The sequence below is a fragment of the Rhea americana genome, unplaced genomic scaffold (genome assembly GCF_003343005.1).
Source record: "Rhea americana isolate MKP2758 unplaced genomic scaffold, rheAme1 scaffold_344, whole genome shotgun sequence".
NCBI classification, from domain to species: domain Eukaryota; kingdom Metazoa; phylum Chordata; class Aves; order Rheiformes; family Rheidae; genus Rhea; species Rhea americana.
Window position 1 is genome coordinate 257,023 of NW_028186473.1, and position 21,900 is coordinate 278,922.

The 21,900-nt window shown below is 38.4% G+C and overlaps 1 protein-coding gene across 1 annotated transcript in view; it reads right to left on the bottom strand.

Annotated features, from left to right (window-relative positions):
• The window catches only part of EML6 (EMAP like 6), a 148,482-nt gene that overhangs the window by 4,789 nt on the left and 121,793 nt on the right, over positions 1–21,900 (bottom strand). The window contains exons 28-39 of the mRNA XM_085311587.1: positions 16,516–16,594; positions 14,109–14,238; positions 12,919–13,017; positions 11,069–11,242; positions 9,650–9,858; positions 6,511–6,668; positions 5,683–5,797; positions 4,174–4,362; positions 3,110–3,282; positions 2,399–2,561; positions 1,563–1,666; positions 360–513 (exon numbers count right to left, since the gene is read on the bottom strand). Of these exons, the coding sequence (XP_085167713.1) occupies positions 360–513; positions 1,563–1,666; positions 2,399–2,561; positions 3,110–3,282; positions 4,174–4,362; positions 5,683–5,797; positions 6,511–6,668; positions 9,650–9,858; positions 11,069–11,242; positions 12,919–13,017; positions 14,109–14,238; positions 16,516–16,594 (1,747 nt within the window). The remainder of the gene's footprint in view (positions 1–359; positions 514–1,562; positions 1,667–2,398; positions 2,562–3,109; positions 3,283–4,173; positions 4,363–5,682; positions 5,798–6,510; positions 6,669–9,649; positions 9,859–11,068; positions 11,243–12,918; positions 13,018–14,108; positions 14,239–16,515; positions 16,595–21,900) is intronic.

Genomic DNA, 21,900 nt, shown 5'->3' on the forward strand with positions numbered 1-21,900 from the left:
GTCATCCTGGTGTTGTCCAGCCCACAATAATCCCAGCTCGGCAGCTGCTTCTGTGCTTTGGGACCTCCCTCCATAGCTGGTTTTCCCTGGCTGCTGGAAGACAGCTACCCACCAGCTGCCGGGACAACCCTCCTGCCGCACGTGCACATGCGCGCGCGTGCACACACACACACACGTGCACACACACACACACACACACACACACACACACACACACACACACTTGCTCCCGCAGCCGGCGCGGGGGACGACTTGTTGGCCCATGCAGTTTGGCCTCCTTAAAAACTATATGACAAGGAATCTGAACATGGGGAATCGCAAACAGCTTAGATGATTAAGTAAGTAAAATAACCACTTACAAATTTTTCTGTGCATGGAAAATCAAACAGTTTCACCAGACCAAAATCATCTCCTGTGACTATATTTAAGCCAGCATGGGTCACACAAGCACAATTGACATCTGCTTTATCTGCATTTCGTGGCCAAATCCCAATGACTTCGTCTCCAAGAATGCTGCTCCAAAGTGAAGTTAAAAGAAGCCTATTAGCTCGTAAGAATTACTTGCTGCTGCTGTTTTCCAGAGCATGCTGAGGCCACGCAGCCCAGCATTAATAAAGTCTCTTTTTCCTCTAAACATTTGCACCCTGTGCTACTGCATAATGGAAGGCATGCACCCTCCTGCAAGCAAATTTTTACAGCAATGTTCCCTTGGGCCTAAGTTCTGGAGCGAGGGGATGCTTGTTTGGTGCTGGAGTATTTCCCAAAATAGGTGTCTTTCTTACCCTTAGCTGAAGCGGTTCCTTGTAATTATTCACATTTACCAACATATTGTCAGCTGTAGCTGCCCCACTCCCACACTCTGTCAAGAGTCCTTCAAAATTAGTAATTCAGGGCAGATAACAGAGCTGTAAGAGTGGGAAGACGCTCACGCCTTTTCTCCTAGGAAACTGCCTGTACCATCGTCTCGCTGTTTAGTGTCAGAATCGCTTTTCTCCGGCTCCAGTTTCCACAGCAAGGGCACAGCCATAGATTTTTTTTTTTAATCACACCGGGCGGCTCACCTATAAACCCCATCCCGATAAACATATTCTTCCAGGGGTGCCCACGACCCCTTTCTTAATAAATGCAGTGTGTGTTTCCCCCGCTAGCAGCCGCGGGAAAGGGCGGCGCGCGGTGTGCCAGCGGGAGTGAGCCTGCGCGGAGGAGCGGCACGGGGGCAACGCGCCGCACGGCTCCGAAGGCCGGGGACGAGGGCGGACACCGCAGCTAACCCAGCGGAGCCGTGACCGCCCGCGGTGTTAACAGGGCTCCGYCGGCGTGGCGGGACCCCCCCAGGGCTGCTTAAATAAAGGTGTGCGAGATAGGGCCGCGGGGCAGGCGGCCGGCTGCGCTTTCTGCCCCGGGTTTGCTAATCGGGAACAGCCGGCCGATCGCCGCGCAGGCTGCACGCGGCCGTTTTGCACGGGAGGGGCCTGTGCCGCCTCGTTCTGCTTTCCAGTCAACCCCAGTCAGGCAGAACTTTTTTTTTTTTTTTTTTTTTTTTTTTTTTTAAGGGCTTTCACCTTGTCCATGTGGCCCAGGTGATCTTTTCTATTAATGCAGGATCTGTTATTTGCTTTCCCAGTGGTACTTCGTGAACCTGACGCTTATAGGCACCCGTTGATACCTGCAAGTAGAAAAGGAAAAAGCTGGTAACCTGGCCATAAATAACATTTTTTTAAAAAAAATTTTATAAAGTTTCCAGCAGTAATATTCTCAACAAGTTTTATCATGAATTAAACAACTTCCATAAAATTCCCATTTTTTTTCCTAATTAGCTATAATTATATGCAATGAAAGTAATTGGAATAATGTTACTGAATGGTAATTGAATGAGATGTTCATATGCATACCCCATAGGTGATAAATTTCCTTTCAACTGTATACTATCATCTGGTTTATCTCAAATTAATCTTACTAAGTCTATAGCAACAGAAAAACTTCTGAAGGAAACCTCCCACGAGTTCAGGAATCATATACATCCAAAGTTGGAAAAGGAAGAGAACTGCTTCCTTACTGAGGTTACAGTCCACAACTTCATTTGCAGTGGCTCACCTCTTACATGACGTTAATAGAGCTGTTTTTAAAGTCCTCTCTTTCTCTCTAAATACTTGGGTCTTCCCCTGGCTTCTGCATCTCCTGCAGCAGCAACATAGCTCTGTTCCCTTACAAGGTTTTTAGTGTGCCAGAGCCTGTATCTGCACTATTTAATCTACAGTGAAAGATTTAGGAGCCGCTTGAAGTGCAGTCCAGACCAGCTCTGGAAGCCTCCCTCACCCACTCTTACCTCCGTCTTCTTACTACGTCCAATAACAGGTCAAAGGAACAACAAGCACCTGTGGGCCTGCCCACAACATACCTGAATGTACCTGCTGTCTGCAGAAAAATCCATCTGTATGACAAAACTGGCAATGTCCTTGCAGTAGCCGATCCGGTTTAGCATCGTGCCTTGAGTGAGATCATAAAAATCTACAGTATGTTCTTGGGAACCCACTGCCAAAAATCTGTTATCTGGGCTGATTCTAGGCAATAAAACATGAGATGGGGATATAATTCACTGTTTCAGGTGAACAAATTCAATCTTTTTTTAATGGAAAACAATCATAAATCTTGTATCAATTGCAAGATTCAATCTAAACCAAACTTTGATGCTCAACAGGCAGATTAGAAAGGCTGAGAATTTTATACTTAGTCAAACAGATGTTAATATCATATTTGTATAAAGTGTACAGCATACYGTGCAGAGCCTCACTAATCCTCTGTGAGGAAGCAACAGGACCTGAAATTTTAATTGCACTAACAATTTTAACTAACAAATTAATTCYCAGGATCAGAGCTCCATAATGTCCAAGTTACTAGCTATATTCAAGTGGATAAGACTGAATTAATCACAGGAAAAAGAGTACGGTATACAAAGTAGATAGACTTAAGGTACAGGCAAAGCCACGTATCAGGCAGCCAGTAAATGCTTTCATGATTTCATCCAGGTTTSAACAAATCTAGAGTTAAAAAATCTGGAAATCAGCTTAGAACTTGATGGACTTTTTCCTAAGTGAGGGCACTGACACACCTGATATCCTGAATTGCAGACTTCCGATCTCGCTTTTTGCCCCAAACTTTAAGGCTGTTTACAAGTAAAATAACAAATTCTCCATTCTTCATGCCAATAGCAACCATTTCACCATCAGGACTATATGCAGCACATCTTGCTGGATGACCTAGATTCACTTTGTTCAGCAGTTTCTGTATTGACAAAAGCAATAGTCTCTTACTTCCCTGTAGAAAACTATGAAGTAAATGGAAAGCTTCTAAACATAAAGTATAAAAGACAGTTATTAAAAACAAACTTTGTAAAGTTTCCTCTAAATTTAAATCTGAAATTTCACACAAAACAATCACATTCCACATATGTGTATGTTGCAAAATAGGCTTCAAAATATAGATCTATAGATTAGATATACATCTAATTCAAATGGCAGTTTCATGTTTGCATCTATCATGTCGCAGACTGACTTTAATTTTGACATCAGAAAGAATACAATTCATCTGAAAAGGCTGAAAATCGGTTTCCCACTGAGCTTAAAAGATGATTTTTTTCATAGTTTCTGTAACAACTGATATATTTTTTAATATTTGATTTGTGATATGAAAATATAGCAAAATGTTCTTGCATTTTCACTCTGTCTGATTGTATTTATATTATACTATTTTTTGATATTAAAAATTATCCATATTAGCTCAGGTAACTAGCTTTTGAAAAGGTTTATATAGCCTAGATTTTTTTCTAATACATTGTTGATAAATTCAATTAGACATTGGAAAAAAACATGGATTATGTACATATGACTCTAAAATGTTTGATAAGCAATGCACAACAAAAGGCACTCTATCAGCATGTGGGATTTCAAATAATGGCATTTCTCTGCTCCTTCCGGAAGGAGCAGCAGGCTATATCTCAATGACTAACCTTTTTGCATGGCAACATATCAAGGAGCAAACAATATCAAAACTCCGCTCTTACAGTGCTGCTCAAAGGTACATAGGTGGCTGGAGGAGAGCTCATCCTACAGCTGGAAAGTGTTTGTATAAAATTACTGCTTGTAATCACACCCTTCTCAGTTTAGTGATACTCACTTTGTCACACAGGTCCCAGATTCTTGCTGTTCCATCATTACTTGCAGAAATAAATATGTCTTTTGAGGGGTGAGTTGCTAAGCCCCAGATCTCTCCTTCCATGTGACAGTCAATCAACAAGTTTGAAGCAGCATTTTTTTCTCCTACTTCAAGGATTTCCCCATCTTTTGTTCCCACTAAAATTTTCCCCTGTTTGTAGCCAAAAAAAAAAAAAAAAAAAAAAAAAAAAAACAGATGAGATGCACATTGTCAATATAATGGATGTAATATCAGTAGTAGTAAAATACAGATATATCAGTAGTAGTAAAATACAGATGTATCGCAGAGATACTTGTGACACCTCCTTCTGATTTATATTGCTTGTTTATGCAACATCTTAAAAATAGGCCAGTAAAACACTTTGACACTTTTCCATTTAGTGATATGTTTTGGTGTTACTGCTGAGCAATTGTGGTAGACTTCAGTGTTGCMATTAAGTATTGTTATTCAGACTACAATAACCAGTGTTTACATCTGATTTGGTAGAGCATGATTCTAGCACCTTTGAAGTGATTTACTATCACTTTAGGGCAATAATAAAGCACCAAAACAGGGCTTTAGGCTCAGTTAGACTGCCTCTGAGCAGCTTACATATATTCTAGACAAACTGTCATAACCTAAACTGGAACAGCTTTCTCAGCAAAAACTTGGGAAAAAAGCATAAACGTATACAGTTTGGAGTTGTTAATGGCTTCTTAATTAGAGACGTAACACAACACTCTTCAGTGTTCTTATTATCGAAGACCATGTGAAATATTGCTGAGGCCTGATATTCAAAGTTAAGTAGAGATCATTTCATGAAGTACTAGGTTGAACAGATACCCATCATAGGAAATAAATAACTTTTCTGCATCATCACACCTGCCTTCCATCAGTGATAACATTTAAAAGTACAATTTAAACATGTGCGATTAGCTCCTCAAGTTGCTCAGTCATTTTTATGCTCAGTCATATATTATTTTCCTTTTCACCAAAATGTAAAGTCAATCAGTAATTCTCAAAATTTTTTGTGATTTTTTTTTTTTTTTTTTAAAATTTTTTGTGATTTTTTTTTTTTTTTTTTTAAGCTAGGATACAGTCTGCCTAGCTGAGGCACCAAAACTGTGCCTAGATTTTAGGGGAAGCAAACCTCGTAAAGTAGGTACCKAAATTGCTTTTGGAAAGGGAGGGTAGGAGACAAAGTCTTATCCTGGTGAAGTACGTGCCTAYAGTGTAGCACTGCCCTTCGGGGCTTCAAAGGCACTTCCCTCTCCCTGCTGACTGTAAGGGAAAGGTGGGCACTACCTGTCAGAAGTGCGATCCCCCTGCAGTCTGAAGACAAGAAAGGAAATTTCACCAGACAGGCAGCCAGTGCCTCTTCCTATAACGTTAGGAGAGTCTTCTCCTGGACGGCCCCCATCCAGCCTTCACCAAGGACAATGTGAGGTCACACGTACCAGAGTGCAAAATCCGCCAAGGTGGCTCACGTACCTTCCCTCTGCAGACGGAGCGCACACACTCAATGAGCTGGCCCGTCTCAAGCTGAAATGCTCGGCACCGTTTCATCTCTTGATCCCATAGCTTTACAGCTCCCCCTTCTTTAGTGCTGAAAAGAAGCATGCTGAAGCATTACACAGATGCCTCCCTCTGCATGGGCTTTAACGAATCTCATTTGTAAATCCCATCAGTAATTTTATGATTACTTAAATAACAAAACATACATCGAATCACCTTCCCCTGTGTTTAAAGACATCTCACTACTCTGTAATAGCAGGAAATTATAATAAAGACATGGTAGCTAATACTGTCACACTTCATGTTTTAAACAGCATCACATCTAATTTGCAAAAAAGTAAATAATTCTCTTGTCACTTAATCTCAAATCACTGTCGCTAACATAAGCTCTGCAAATATATTCTTTCTTCTGGTAAACAGATGAACTTACTAATCAGTGAGTCTCTGTCACGAGAAGGAGAATCTGCAGTTTGATAGGATTTAAAAATTAAGAAAAAACACTTCTGCCAGGCTGGCAGGAGCTGAGGCAACAAGGAGGTCCTACAGGAGTCACACTGGTTGTTAATTTGAGGTTCAATACGTCCTTTGCATCTATGTGCAATACTGTGACCCAGGCGTGTCCTGTTAACTAGCTCTTTAGTTACTAAGACTCCTAGGCAAATTTGGTGTTAGGTGCATTGGAACTTCTACATTGCAGATACTGTACGTCTCTGGGAAGTGCTGGATGCGTCTAGGACATTGTATAAATAACAACAATCACGAGAGAGACAAATGGTGTGCACTTGAGGAAGGTGCATGTCTTACGGTCTCTCCTTTCCTCCTGTAACAATGAGTCCATCGCGAAGAGTTGTGTACATTGTAAACACTGGCCCTGTGTGAGCTTTTGCCACAAGTCTAATCAGAAAATGATCCTTCCAGACGTAGACATCTCCATTTATGGCACCAGTAAATGTAAGGTTATTCTGTAACAAATAGCAATGACCTCTGATATAATAAACATTTTAACATTTTTATTCAGTTTGAATTAAAACTTCAGTTACTGAGTTTCCTGAGMAAAGTCAACTATGCAATGAATGTAGAAATTAAAAGCATCTGCTCTGAGAAGCATGTTTAATGACTGCACTCTAATGGTGTTTCTTTGAGATGTTATAATTATTATGGGACTTGGTGTAGGGCATATTCACCTCATTTTGTGATCTTTCAGATACAAGTATATCTTTTGCATTGTATGTGCTCTGTCGTGTCTCCTGCTGGGGAGACATGATCTACAAAGAAGCACCATTTYTGAAGTTTAAGTGACATTTCTCTCTTCTTTGAGTATGTGTCAATGGGAATCCCACTGTAGGTGACTGGTAAGCAGTATTTTCTTCAAGAYAGTGAAAACAAAGTGTATGAGCTTATATGAAGAACTATTTTACTCAACCTGATTTCTACTTTAGGCACCATAGCAATGGCCTAATTTCTCACAGAAGCCATGGTTTGCTGCATATATTGGACTGCTCAGGGGCCTGGGGCTCCCTGAGGAATGGAGAAAAGTAGTGAATGCCATGCACTGCAAATACCCTTTTGGAGTGGCCCTTCTTAAGTGGAAAAGCTTGCCTGCTGCTTGATCACAGGTGGACATGCACAACTGTGATCCAACTGGAGAGACACTGTAGAAAGAWCACCTGGCTTTTGAACAATTCAGAAATTGCTACAAAGATGTGAAAAGACTTAGTTATATCTAAAGAAATAGAGAAAAAAATCTACATAAATGAAGAGTATGTCATTGATTGCCTTCTGCAGGAAATATGGAGAATGTTCTCTGCTGCCATATCRTGACTGTGGAAGGAACTAGAGATGGTCTGACTATGGCAACTTGGAGCTCACAGACTCTGAATTGAAATGACAGTTATCAGTAAAAATGGCAAGGAAAGCCTTTTGATGGYGGTTCACAGGAAAGGTCCAGGGCCTTAAAAAAAAAAAAAAATAGCAATAGTGTCTCTTGAAAGAAATGGAGGAAAGACTCTCTTGATTGAACTGGCTATCTTTTGAGATGAAAATTGAATGTGGTGGTATTCCAGCCTGAAGTTTGGACTCTAGCATTAGCTGGACCTTGTTTAAATTGTATTCCCAAATTTTGCACCAAAGATCTTCTGTATTAGTAGTCAGTTGAGTCCAAATTGGGTAGGAAAGGGAGTTACTCAAAACCCAAATGTCCTAGCATCAAGGTTGTGTTTTGGCTTTATCATCAATATCAGTCTTGATGCCAAATTCAGCTTTGGATTAGCCATCGAAGAGGATGTATCTGCTCATAGGAATTGCTTGTCTGCTTGATGTAGCACTAGGAAAATGCATGGTTATTTGTCAAGAAGTTTTTTGAGCTTTTTATTTACTCCAGTTCAACATTAACTCTCAACTGCAGAAGACAGAACTTCCCTTTGCACTGCATGACATGCAAGTTCTTTGAAAGAATGATAAATTTTCTGAGCTCCTGCTTGGGATATAAAATCATCTCAGACACATCAGTCTTCTACTGTATTTCTCCCTATAAGGAATATTAGACTACCAGAGGAAGGGTGAATTTTGAAGCCTGCATGTTTTATGCTCCCATTAAAAAGACTCTGTACAAGTGAATGAGTAGTAAAGGTGAATTACAGACTGTGTCAGTGAAGTTGATTCAGAGGCCAGAAGAAGATGCTAGAAGTGCTTTTGGAAATTCTCAGAAAATTTTGAAAAGCAGCAGCAGGTCAAACCTCTTCTGGATTCTGCCTTGTTTGGAGGTAAAATAAAAATGAGTGAGGTCCATGGATGCAAGAAGAGGCAGAGGGTATGTGCACAGCCCCTTCTTTATTAAGAACAATCTACCTACACTCCTGCAACATGGAGTCACACTTCCAGTGGGATTCAATGACACATACTTGAGGAAGAAAAAGCTATCCTGAATGAATGAATGACTTATGCTAATGGCATACAGTTTGTCTGCTGATTTTGAAGCTGCCTCTTTCAGGAAGTCAGCTTCATTATTTTAGAAAATAAAATTTCACMTGGACTACTACTACTTGGGAAATACAGACAAAGTGATTTGTTCCTCTTACATTGTTACACTCTGCTTATTTTTTAAAATCACTTTTGGGGTTTTTCGTGTCCATTGCATTGCTCCAACTGAAACAATGCCCTCAAAGTAGAAAGAATTGTTGGGTATTCAACAATTTTTGACAACAAAGTCACTTGTTTAGGCACAAGAATGAGGATTTGGGAGCCTGATTTTATACACCCACGTTTCATACGTTAGTACTTTTGTCCAGGGTGGGTGTTTAGGAGCAAGTTTGTTCTTGAAATTGGCAATTTGTATCACTTAGGTGTGATACAAAGGTAATTTCTATAGGGTTTCTGGGTGAAGCAGAAGCTATTTTAGACCTCAGTACCATAGTAACACTGCCTTATTTAGTGTTAATAGGTAATCTCTTCCTTAAACTATGAAGAAGTCTCAAGTATGGTGATATGGTTCTTTAATGAACATACAGGACAGTATTATAGAGGGTCATCATTAGTGGCATCACTAGCATATGTCATACAAATACTGTCAGCAAAAAAAGGCTGCAGAGTATTTTATATAAAGAAAATTATACACAAAATCACATTATTATGTTTTTTAAGTTAATCGCTGAAGTGCTAAGTAACTAGCAAAGTACAAAAATAAAAACCACAGCAGCTGATGATTGTATCTAGGCACAGACATTAACAAAATACATTCACTGACAGRGAAACCTAACCCACTTCAGAAAACTTACATAAGAGTCTAATGGTGTGTAAGTCTCAAACTAAAAGTTCAAATATTAAGCAAGAGCTTYATGGCTTTGCCCTGTCCATACTGTACTGGATTTCAACAGAAGTAAATTGACACTTGCAGTTTTAATAAAAAATGTACTATAAAGTTCTGTAGCAAGTAATTTGAACTCACTGCTCCGAAGGCAACGGAAAGCATGGTTTGCATTTTGGCATCTTCCATGGAACCAATGACTCCTTTCTTATAAAGCAAAGCACTGCCAGCTAACGTCCAGAACTTCATGTGTTTTACCCCAACAGACACAAACTGTGTGTCTGAATCTGGGCGGAACTCTACAACGAATATCCTCTCCAGGTGTCCTCCCCTGCTAGCAACTTTAGCCCCTGTTTTAATTAGGAAAGGATAAAAATAAAGTTAAATTTACCTGCAATAATTAAGCTCTGATATGATTTTATAAAATAAATTGACTTAGTATTGGATTAAAGAATTGTGTCCCAGATGTGGAAAGCTAAGTAAATCCCAACATTACTCAGTGTATCAAACATCTGAATTCATGCAACCTGCAAGATCCCTTGCCCATGGCTATTGCATCACACCCAATAGTGTTAGGAAATGTAGATTTAGATCTTCATAGCATAATTCACCTTCTTACTATACTGCTTAATGGGTAGTGAAATAACCAAAAACACAGAACTTTTGAGTAACGTCAATGGCACCCAGGCACGTGCACGCTGGCCAGTCAGGTCATACACTCAGGCCAACAGACACTGGTAAAGACTTGCTTCTGGAGATGTGTGCTTGAATGCCAAACTGGCAAAGGTGGGAATTAAATCCAGGTTCTCCATTCCTAGGATGGCCAGATCATTATGCAAAAGATGGCCATTGCCACCACTGCTCTTACTAAGCTTCATAAGCACAGCAGCAGTGACTGTATAGGAACATCAGATACTCTGCAAACATATCTTTTGTACATAATCACCCAAGGCAATTAGGAAGAGGTACACCTGCTCCTGAAGTGGAGGCAGCAGGAGACTGGCACTGAATGTAAGTGTSTGCAGAGAAAACTCTAAAAATCTGGGAAGTGTTGAAGTCAAGCAGAGAAACATCTAGTAAACTGAGACACTTCCCCTCTCCCCTCCACCACTACAGCATAGCTCAATAGGCATTTTGTAGGCTGCTCAGCTCTGCCTAAATTCTGTTTGAGGAACTTAAACCATCTCCTGGGCCTCTCCCAGTGTTTCCCAACTTTTCTGAAAGTGCTAATTCTTGCCTTGAAATGGCTTCCCAAAGGCCTAATTATTGGGCAAAATTTCAAGTTCAAGGGTATTAGGAATAAAAAGAAAACACTTTTCTTGATTTTATGTATTATAATATTAAATAACATTCTCCCCTTCTATTCATAAAAGACACTTAAATCATATTTTCTTAAGCCACTCGTAACATGTTGCTATCTTCTTTAACTGATTTTATGACTTTTAGGGAGTCATGTTACTCAGAATAAGAACACAAATCTATCCCAAGCTCTTGAAAGGAAAAGTGAATGATTGTACACAGGTCTGTTAGGCTGAAGGAAAAAGTGTTTTCCAGAGTTACCTTCTTGCCACCTCCACACTGTGATGGTATGTTCCGGATCAACTCCCACTGAAACCAGAAGTTTGCCAGTTGCACTGAAGTTAACATAGTTGACTCCTTTGGTATGGAAGCAACGGAGCATTGAAATGGTTTGCTTACTCATAGCATCCCATATATGAATTGTGGGAGTTGTACCTACATGCAAAAAGATGTATTAAAAGAAAATTAATTCAGCATCTTGAAAGCTCCATTGCAAAATATGCAGTTTTCAAGAACATGTCACCTAAACAGACACTCAAAACATTTTTTTTTTTAAGATTAACATTACTCAAAAAAAAATCAAAACAGCTTGCGAAACATAGGGGGTAGTTATTGTATTTCATGAAATAAGACAAATACTAAAAGAATAACATAACATTTATGAAGAATGTCATGCAAAAGAAACTGTCCATAGATGTTTCACTTGTATCCGCGATTCACACAGATACAATGAGGTTACATGAAACTTTTACATTACTCTGCTGACTAAAATTCACAAACGAATCAGCCTTACCTGAAAATTCTGTCATATCACCTGCATTGTGAGAGCAATGGCAAATGAGGAAGCACCAAGGGAAAACAATAGCTGAAATAAGTCATGTTTCTAATGCTGAAGTGCCAGCATCAGGACCAGAAGGAAACAAAATTAAAAATTTGAGAATGGATATGGATTAAATCAACAAAACAAAAAAGCAGGAATATTTTGAACTATTTTGGGTATAGGGTCTTTTATACACAAATATAACAACAATATTTAGCACTTTTCAGTTTTAAAGATGGCATTTGAAAGAAAATTTAAAGACATGCAGCTTTTAAAATTTACTAAATTTAAAACTAAAATGAATAGCTATACAAAGTATCAACCAACAACCAGAAACACTGATTTCACAGGCTCTTACTGAACTTCAAAATAATAGAAGAAAGGGGCTGTAACAATCACCTTTTCCATGTCACGGAAATCAGTATTTTGAACTTGCATTTCAAAAAGTTAACAAATAGCTCAGTTCTGGAACTCTGACTGTGCATACAGATTTTGTGCTTATGCAACATCCATATTCAAAGGACAGCACTGAGCACAGGTGGGGAAGACAGTCAAGATGTTTTTCTACTACCATTTTTCTGCCTCATTGTTAAGTTACTTATTATAGAAGTTAGGGACTTGAGTCTCCTCTCAGAGTGATATAAATTAGAATGACTTCCTTATTTTTAATCAAGTTAATTATTTCAGGTAGCAACAGATCCCTCTCAAGGTTTGCAACAAATGATCCTGCATTTTCCGTACTATGTTGACTCCTGCAAAAGGTATTAGTAATTCTTCAGGTAAATAATAAATATATAGATACTTCTGATTTCAGAATCAGCCCTTACAGCATTGCTGTTGAGATTTCACCCTATTTTTTTTCCTACTCTGTATAACTTTTGTATTTCTGCATAGGAAATTTTCATTATAGTGTTTTCATTGCTAAACATTTAACTGCTAAACAGTGCCTTGCATACAAGAAGGAAAAGGGGAATTCTAGAGGTCTTTTCATTACTAGTAAATGAGATGATGTAGTGAAGTTTATGAAAATTTGCTTTTTGAAGTATGATTATATTACCATTAACTCACATTCTAAAATGCAATGGCTCACAATCAGGGCTGAAACTGTAGCAGGCAGACTGAAATCATAAGAAAATTCTGAAGCTTGATTCTCTCTTTAAAATTAAAGGAAAATTTTGAGGACAGTAACACTGGCAAATCCTGGTAAAATCCCTACACAGAAAAGCCCAGAATAAATCGGAGCCCCTGAGAATTTTTGTGTAAAACTTTGTAAATATGGAGAGTAACCTACCGATCTGGCTGGTAGCCACAATATTTTTATACTTTGGATGCTGATTCACAGTTAGGCAGAGAATGTCATCAGTATGTTCCAGGTAGAAACTCTGGCTACCTAATAAAATTCAAACATATTCAAAATAGAATCAATGGAAGAACCACCACCGAAGCAAAGAATATCGCAAGCAGCTTGTTGCCACTCTCACACTTGTGCCGTATTCCCTCGTGCGATGGATGGGAGTAGGGCAATGCATAGGTAGAGCACTATTTCGCCCTTAGTCCCAGACACCAGTACCAATGTGCAATGAGCATATACATCAGTATGCATACATAAAAAGTGTATTTGATCAACTAACTATGCCCAGAGAACCAAAACATCAGCCCAAGAATCATTCTGTAGCTACATGTAACTGCAGAAAAAAGTCAAATCTGGCAAATGCAAGGCCCAGGTCTCCTGCATAACTGGAAAAATCAGTGGGAGGCAGAGTGAGTGGAGAGTGAAGCCCTGTGAAGTTCACGCTCTATATTGTCCCCTCAAAAAAAGGAGCCAAAGAGCGCAGGTGAGACGGTGCTTCCTAGCTCCACGGGTCAGAGGCAGCTGGGCTGGGCTGGGGAGCCCCAAAGATCAGCAGATGTGTCAACTTTCCCACCTCTGCCTCTCTGCGGCAGCGGAGCTGCTCAGTGCACTGCTGTCACCATTTGGTTCAATGTGGCACCAAGAGGGAATAAAGCCAGAATTCCTTTAGTTCATGGCTGTTTCTTGTGATAGCTGGAGAATATGGTTGGTGCAACAGCTCATGGCCAGACAACTTTTTAGTGTTTTTTTCTTATTCATTATCCAAAAGATAGGAAGTATTTCTACCCCCTTCCAAAGAACAGTTTATTCACATTACATTGCACCAAAATATATCCTTCCCTGGAGTGGATTTTAACAAGCTGCAACTGCAGAAATAAAACAGATTTTTATTATATCTCCTAGTAGAATCTCCTAACTGTTGAAAGGAATAAGATGGCTCTACAGAATGACCTCAGCAAGAGGCCTTTGTAAGTCAGTCTGGTATAATAATCATCTAATTGTTTTGCGTTATTTATCAAGATACAAAATGTGAAAAACTTAGAGGAATGTTACAAAGTTATGCCTGTCAAAAGAAATGTTTTAATTGTACAGTATTTTTTAGTTCAAAATATTGTTTCATCTTGAATTACCAGTAGAAAGATTTTGAACTATGCCTGCAGCAGCTGTGTGGAAAATAATATCAGCACCATCATTTAGGTAATGAAGGTTGTTGCGACAATCAAATCCTCTGTATCCAAAAACATGGTCTAAAGCCAGCTCCTAATCAAGTAAAACAAAAAGAAAAAATAAGGCAGTGAAGTAAAAGAACAAACAAGGGGATTACAGAGTTTGGATCATATAAGTGAAGCCCTAGATAGTTATACAAGCCACAAATACTTTGCAGAGACAACAGAATAATTAAACAATAATTAATTGGTTATCTCTGTTTAATATATCAATCAGCTGTAAATATTTTGGTTCTTTCAATTTCCACTCAAAATATATCTAAGTCCAATTTTATTAAATTTCCCATCACAGTTTAACAGCACTATAGGGTATCAACTATTTGCAAATACCTGTACTTCTGCTTTGAAAGTCTTCACAAATAGTTCTCATAACTGCCAAATTCTCCCCTTAAAATCTTTATAAAAAGCAAAGACAGGCCATAAGAAACTATATAAGTAAACCATTAATTAGAGGTGTCTTGGATATTTCAGCTTACAATAATCAATTGCCAAGGAAATTTCCTCCCCCAAAACAGTGATGGCTCATGGATTGTTGTTGAAATTGCTTTTATAGCCTGTAAGACAGGCTTAATGAATCTGTCCCAAGCACAGTTACAGCTTACTTTTTGAAAAATTTAAATGACATTGACAGGCCAAGCAATTGTTGCTAATTGTCTGTAGAGACCACAGAATATTCATTTTTCAATGTATTAAATACAGATTCCAAAAACATGAGCAGGAGAGGAAGGGCCTACAATTTGGGGAAAAAAGTATGCTCCAAAATAAATAACCAAAGTTCATCACTCAAAATCACGTGCATGATTTTGCAAAAGAATAGTTTCTGTCTGTATTTCCAACTGGAGGGTATACAGCGAGTGTGGCCCCACTGTAGATGCACTACGTCTCAGCTGTGCAAGCTCAGAAGCTGTGGTGCCTTGAGGGATTCCCCTGTCTGGAGGCAGGAGCTGCTGTGCCCTTTGTCACACGCCTAGCACACACTAACCACGACAGCTCTGAGAAGCATCTTTCCTGCAGGTAAATAAACATTCTTCTCTTCTTTGAGCAGGTGTCAGTGGTGACTGGAAGGCAACACAGTCTACAGGATAGTGGGCCAAAGGTGTATCACCTTCAGTGATCAAACAAGAACTGGAACTCTATTAAGGGTCAAGAATTTTAATCTAGTTCATAACGTTAGCGGATTAGTCAATACAGTAAGCTTGCAGACCTCTGATACTGGCATGTTTTAGAAGTCAAACGAAGGACAAAGAGTACAAGCTTTGAGATTCCCTTTGATAGGAAAGGTATATAGCACAGCTGGTAGCACACCAATATTTATGGGGTTCATTTAGCGCTTTTTGAGATGAAATAGCCTTACGTTTAGGGCAGTCAGCTACATAGGAACATACAAAAAGTATTTAGTTCCATCAGTGATCTTGTCATCTGCAAGAAGCAGGAAATATTCCTTAATCCCTTGATATATTAAAAATATTAATTAAAATATGAATCAGTCAGACCTGCTTCCTCACCAGAATATTGTTTCAAGATACAGACTCTTGGCTGGASACGGTCAACACCCCTGGGTCTGTCCCGTTGGCCTCACTTGGTTATTGTGGGACTGGGTCCTGGCCAGTGAAGYGCCTGCCCTACTGGCCATGTTATCACCCTTGGCTCCCAGCTCACCTTCCCTTAGGGAGCAGCTGGCCCTGGCAGTCACCACATTGCTAAGACACTTTATGAAGACTTCCTATGTTGTGCAGAGCCCATGCAACAGTAATTATATTGAAATAGTTCAGGTTTCACTAGAAAACTGAAGTACTTTGAGCCAAGACAAGGTGAAATTAGTGTGTTCCCCAAATTAAGAGACAAATTTTGAGTTTGGAGAGATCTGAAATTATACATAAACTTCAAATCTCCTAATCTGAGATTCTTTCTGCTAGAAGTTGGTGTCTATCATGCTTTCTAGTGTTTGTCATCAGTGCTGAGAGCACTTTCTAGAAATTTCTTTCACTTCTCTTCTGTCTTCACATAGTAACACAATGAAGCCTAGGCCATGGCTCCAAAGACATGACCATTCAAAAGATTTCAGGCTTGTGTGCATGAGATACATATGCATCTACTTTGAAACTCACACAAACATCCTCAAAGCAGAATGATGTCATACTTATAGCAGGTTATTTATATGACTATACTGTGGTGCAAGCAAATATGGCAAATATGGCTAGGCAGATGCCTAGCAGAAAACCTAAATATGACTTTRGCAGCCCTCAAAATATGAGTGAATTTTATCCCAGATGTATTACTTCTAGAGCAAATGAAAAATATTAAGCCTGACCTCAACCAGTTTCTTTTTTTTGTTGATATTGTTCTTTTGCAGTTTTTCAGGTTGAGGAGCAGCTCTGCTAACTGGTGGCCTGAAACAAACATATTTTAGAAAGAAGACAATCAGAAAATCAGAATATCTGAAAGCAAAGAAAAAAAAAAAAAAAAAAAAAAAAAAAAAAAAAAAAAAAAAGTCAAAACATCAAAGCAATACCATATATTTTGTATATGAACAGGAAATGGCCAAGTGAAACTATATGAACTCAGTGCCCAGAATTCTTAAGAGTTTAACAATAAATAGACTACAATCATACGCATTTTAGTAGAAAGAGCAGAAATGACATTGATATGCATTGTGTGGATGAGCAGCAGAAGAGACCATGTTACACCAAAAGAATTTTAAAATCGTACTGGAAAATCCTTTTTGGGAAAATCCTTCGATACTAAGGTATAGTAAATGGTTACTTTAGGAAATGATCTAAAAGACTTCCTCCAACTGCCTTTTCCCCAACATTACTTCTTTTGAAAAATCCCATTACTGAACCTTGGCTTAACTTGATTAAAATCTGTTCAAAATCCTATTAGATATTGTTGGAATCTGTCCATTGAATGATGCTTCATTATAGATAAAATCATTACATTTTAAACTGTATAACCCATTCATTGGTGTGAATTTAACAGAGACTAAAGCCTGCAAAGCATCTTTATATAATTACAGTTGCTAAAAGTAAATAAAAAGACAAATGTAGAACACAGATTGAAACAAAATTCCATCCATGCATATGGTCTTTAATGACAGATAATCTTTATTGCTATGAAAAACAGCAACTGCAAGGCAATAGGCTATCATTAACATAGAAATGATCATATGTAAGGCAGCAAAGGGGATATTGACTTGATCCTTCCACGAAAAAAGMAGCAGCATAAACCTAAGAGGAGCAGAGGGTGCTCAGCCTCTACAGGTTCCTCACTTTACAAAATCCAGTACTGCCTGTGCAGGCACCATTTTATATGACCACTATGTTAATTTGCAAGTAATAATTCTCCATTTTTGATAACATATTCAGGAGGCCGAAACTTAACCCTGTTAACAATGGATCCATAAAAATTGCACTGTGCTATTAGAGAAATTAGTCTGCAGAAATTTAGCCCACATTCTTTATCTTATTTGATCATCTTTGACTTGGAAGATGGATCTTGCTAGGAGGTTAGGGCAGACATGATAATGTGAAAGAATAAAAACGTATGTATATGGGTTAAATCCTAGCTCCAAACTATCACTTGAAGGTTGGTGTTAATTATATAAGAAACTACATTTCATGCCTTTAAACTGCCATTGCAGATTCTGGAGACAGAGTGAAAGAACAGTGGGGTTCTGTAAGCAAAAAAAGGAGAATGCTTGGCCTCAATTTATTTAATTAGCACTTGAATCTGGCATGTATTTCCACAGGCTAGGATTTCAAAAATGTAAGAACTAGACACACGCTATATATGCTTGTGAAAATTAGACTGTGCAAAAACAAAGGGACCACAGGGGTTTCCATCTTCCATCATTGTACTGGCAGTCCAACCTTTACACAGTAACTACCATTAATTCTTGTTTAGCAAAATTACTTGCAGAATTAAATCTTTTTTGCTTCATAGGAGCTGAGTTCTCTAGAATTATATTTCTTATGAGAGGTATAAAAGGCATTGATTAAAATACATAGCTAGAACACTTACCACTACACAACTAGAATACTTATTACAACAGTATGTAGCATGAAAAATCTGAACTCTAAAAAAGACAGAACAAAGCCACAAGTAAACAAACTAACCCACTTCTGAAGCAAACAAACAAACTCACTAAGTATTAGCAAGTATATTAGCAGGTGATCTTGTGACATTAAAAGAGTGAAAGAATTACCTTGATCCCCTTGTAAGCAGCAAATAAAGCCAAGTAAGAAACTTAATACAGTTTAAGTGTATTTCTGACCACTTCACTCATGCACAAGCATTTTTAGAGTTGACCAGTCATTCCTTTGTGGCACAAAACATGCTATTCAAGCATGCCAGCACGAACTAAAACAGAAATTAAAGAGTGCACCAGTCTACAAATTCCGAAGATCGTACCCTGGCATCCTTTGGTATCCTCTCTACTAAAGATCCAACAGAACAGGGAGAAAAAAAGGAAGCTGTATCAATGCTTCCCACACACTTTATACTGAACTGAGAATGTGACCCCATGTACTTACTCATTTTCAAGTGCCTGATAGGGAAGGTAACTGGTAGAAACTTAACAGTCTCATAAGCACTGTTGAGAGTTTCACACAATGGATGCTTGTTTTCCAGCCTATTTCAGCCCGTAATTTAGTCTAATAATTGTTYGGTGCTAGGCCAACTTATGTGTGGGGACAACTTGTACTTTTTGTTCAGAGAGAAACAAGTACCTTTATTTTCTCTGAAACTGGTCAATCAAGACATGTTATATAAGCATTAATAGTAATTAAACCAAATAGTGATGCAAACACCACTAGAGCAGGGATGGAGGAAATTAATACAAACATAATTCTCTTATGAAGTAAAACCATTAAGTGAAGCTAGAACAGCAAAAGTCATTCCAGCCCAGCTTTACTAAGGCCTTTAGATCAGCACTTATGAAAATAAGTTTTCTTCTACGTTTCCTGCTCTTTTTTCTGTTTTAGTGTAATTTTTAAATGGATCATTTCTCAACCTAGGTTAAAGTTTATGACAAGAACAAGCCAAAAGTTTTGACAAAAGCAAGAGAACACTATCACTATGACATGATTGCTAATTTCTAGATAATAAACATGAGATTTAATTTAGAGACATATACATACACACATATACTTTTATATATATCTATTCACATTACACACAAATACAAATGTGTGCATTTATATATACATATCCATGTATATATACACACGTATGCATTCAGTGCCTTATTATCATCTTAATAAAGGAAATGTAAAGCAGCAAYAAATTCACTTTCATTTTTACCAAGTCTGTGATTATAGCTAATTTATTTTGATATATCAGATGGCAGTATCAAGACAGGAAATTTTTACTGCAGCAACTTACATATATTTGTCCTTTGTGACCTATGTAATCTGTATTGCACATTCACAGCAAACAGTGTTTTTTCTATGCTGTGCATTGTTAGTACTTACTTGACAATTCCCTGCCTCCAAAGGAAAGCAAGTTAAAACATAATACAAGTATTAACGGTTTCTTTCCAGTAATTTAAAATAAATGTGCTTATATTAACATATGGGATGAATGAGTTCCAGGAAAGATAAGACACAGACAGAGGGCTTTCGGCTCTTTAGATAYTGTGAATATAGAAAATAAAACTTCTATTACTAGTGACTATCTTGACTACATGCTTACATCAGTATGTACGATTATAACTCAATGAACCAATTCCAGATTTAAACTGACAAAAACCTTAAGCACTGTCTTTAAAGGTCTTATTGCAGCAATGTAAAAAGGTGCAAGCGACAACTCATTCACTCTCACCTACCAATAAGCCTATCYGAAATGGTCAAAACTTATCAGTAGAAAGAGAAGCCTAAACCTGAGTGAGGTGAGCTGACAGCAACAGGATGGAGAACTGCAGATTAAGAGCTGGGGCAGAGGGTTTCAGAAAAGGGAGGCATCTCGAGGAAAAAAAAGAGATGTGACCTTAGAGAACAGGGTGCCAAAGTAAAAGAAAAAGAGACCAATCCATGTAGACAGGAAGGAGTAAAAAAGTGTATTACAAAAAGTGTTACAGTAAATTCTATGASACAGAGATAACCATGTTTTCAGAGCACATAATCGTTGTCTGATGAGAGCCACTGTCTGCATCTGTAATAAAGCGGCAAGAATACAAATATTCTGTTCCCAGAATATTTCTTCAGAAACGATATTGCACTAAAGCCACAAACAATGAAGTTTGGAGCAGAGACAGATGGACAAAAATGTCCTGATACTGAGAAGGTGACAGGCTGGGCGCAGCAGAATGGGTAGAGGTTGAGAAGAGTCCAAACGGGAGATTAAAGTGTGCATGTAGGTGGCTGCTAACTGGAGAGAGAACATATTTTGCTATTACACAAAAATAAAAATGGGCAAGATACTGCTCCCAGTAAGAGAAAACAAAGGTCAGATAGAGGTAAGATGATCCTGTCTTGGCAGATTTGAACAGAGAATTAAAAATCAGATTTTTTTAAAAGGTACTGTTTGTTGCTGAAAAAATGCAAAAGTAGTTTTTAAAAGTACGTTTCCACTAGCTGACAGGGGAGGAAGGCACTCTCAAATGTCCTAAAACTGTTTTAAAACTTCTAGTTCTTTAAGAAGTGATTAAAAGACTTTGTAAATTCTAAGTCTTCTTTGGATTTCCTCATCCCAATGGGAAAGTGTATTACGTATGCTTTTCTTGCTGTTACTCTTCACTTATATTTTTTAGGTACCAGGAGATAGGAGAAAAGAATACAATGCAGTATGAAAATACGCTATTCTTCAATACAATGGATCAAAGCAAAACTGAAACAAGGCTAGAGGGAAAACACTAACTATAACCTAAATTGTTTTTAAAAAGCATTGCACTGAAAAAGCCTCAGCATGGTTATAGTATTTAAGATTTCACATGTACACTGATGCTCTCTTTAAGAAAAAAAGGTATTGCAGAATGTATGGTGGTGATAGCCATTTTTGTGTTTTGTAAGAAGGGAAACTTGTCATTGCATTCACATGTCATTCTAGTTCAGTCTCCAAGTGTGAGGCAAGTAGAAAAGCAGATTAAARTGACGTATAATCAGTTTTGAATGACATCGAAAGGACTCTATTTTTAAATAAATTCATTGTTCAAAACATCATGTGAAGCTGTTAGTTTAAATAATTATTTTGAAGTAGGCTGTTCCTACTGCATATAGATCTGTCCTACATAAAGTACTGCACTGAGAGGGCTGTTGGAGGACCACTCAGCCCCCACCTTTTCGACAAGACYAGCTTCAAGGAATATGCTGTAACACACCTCTAGGCAAAATCTAAATTTCTGAGAAATGTTGATAACATTTTGTGCACTGTGACAATATTGGCATCCCTCAATTCCATGCCCACTAASTGCCACACAAACAGAAAAGGCCAGCTGTGTGCTGACCTGTGGGAGAAGCAAGATGGACTCTGAGTTCAGGAGGTTTGCAGGGACTGTAAAAATATCAGTCACAATGTGTTCAAGCCTTGTGGATAACTTTGATGAAACCAGTGTGGTGCCAAGAGTCAGACAAGAGTCTGTTCTTGAAATAATCCAAAAGTTATTTTCTGAATCCCCAAGACGTGTTTCTCCATGTATATTTGAAATAGTTCCCACCTACACATAAATCCAACCAGGATTCACTTTCAAAGCTTTTACACT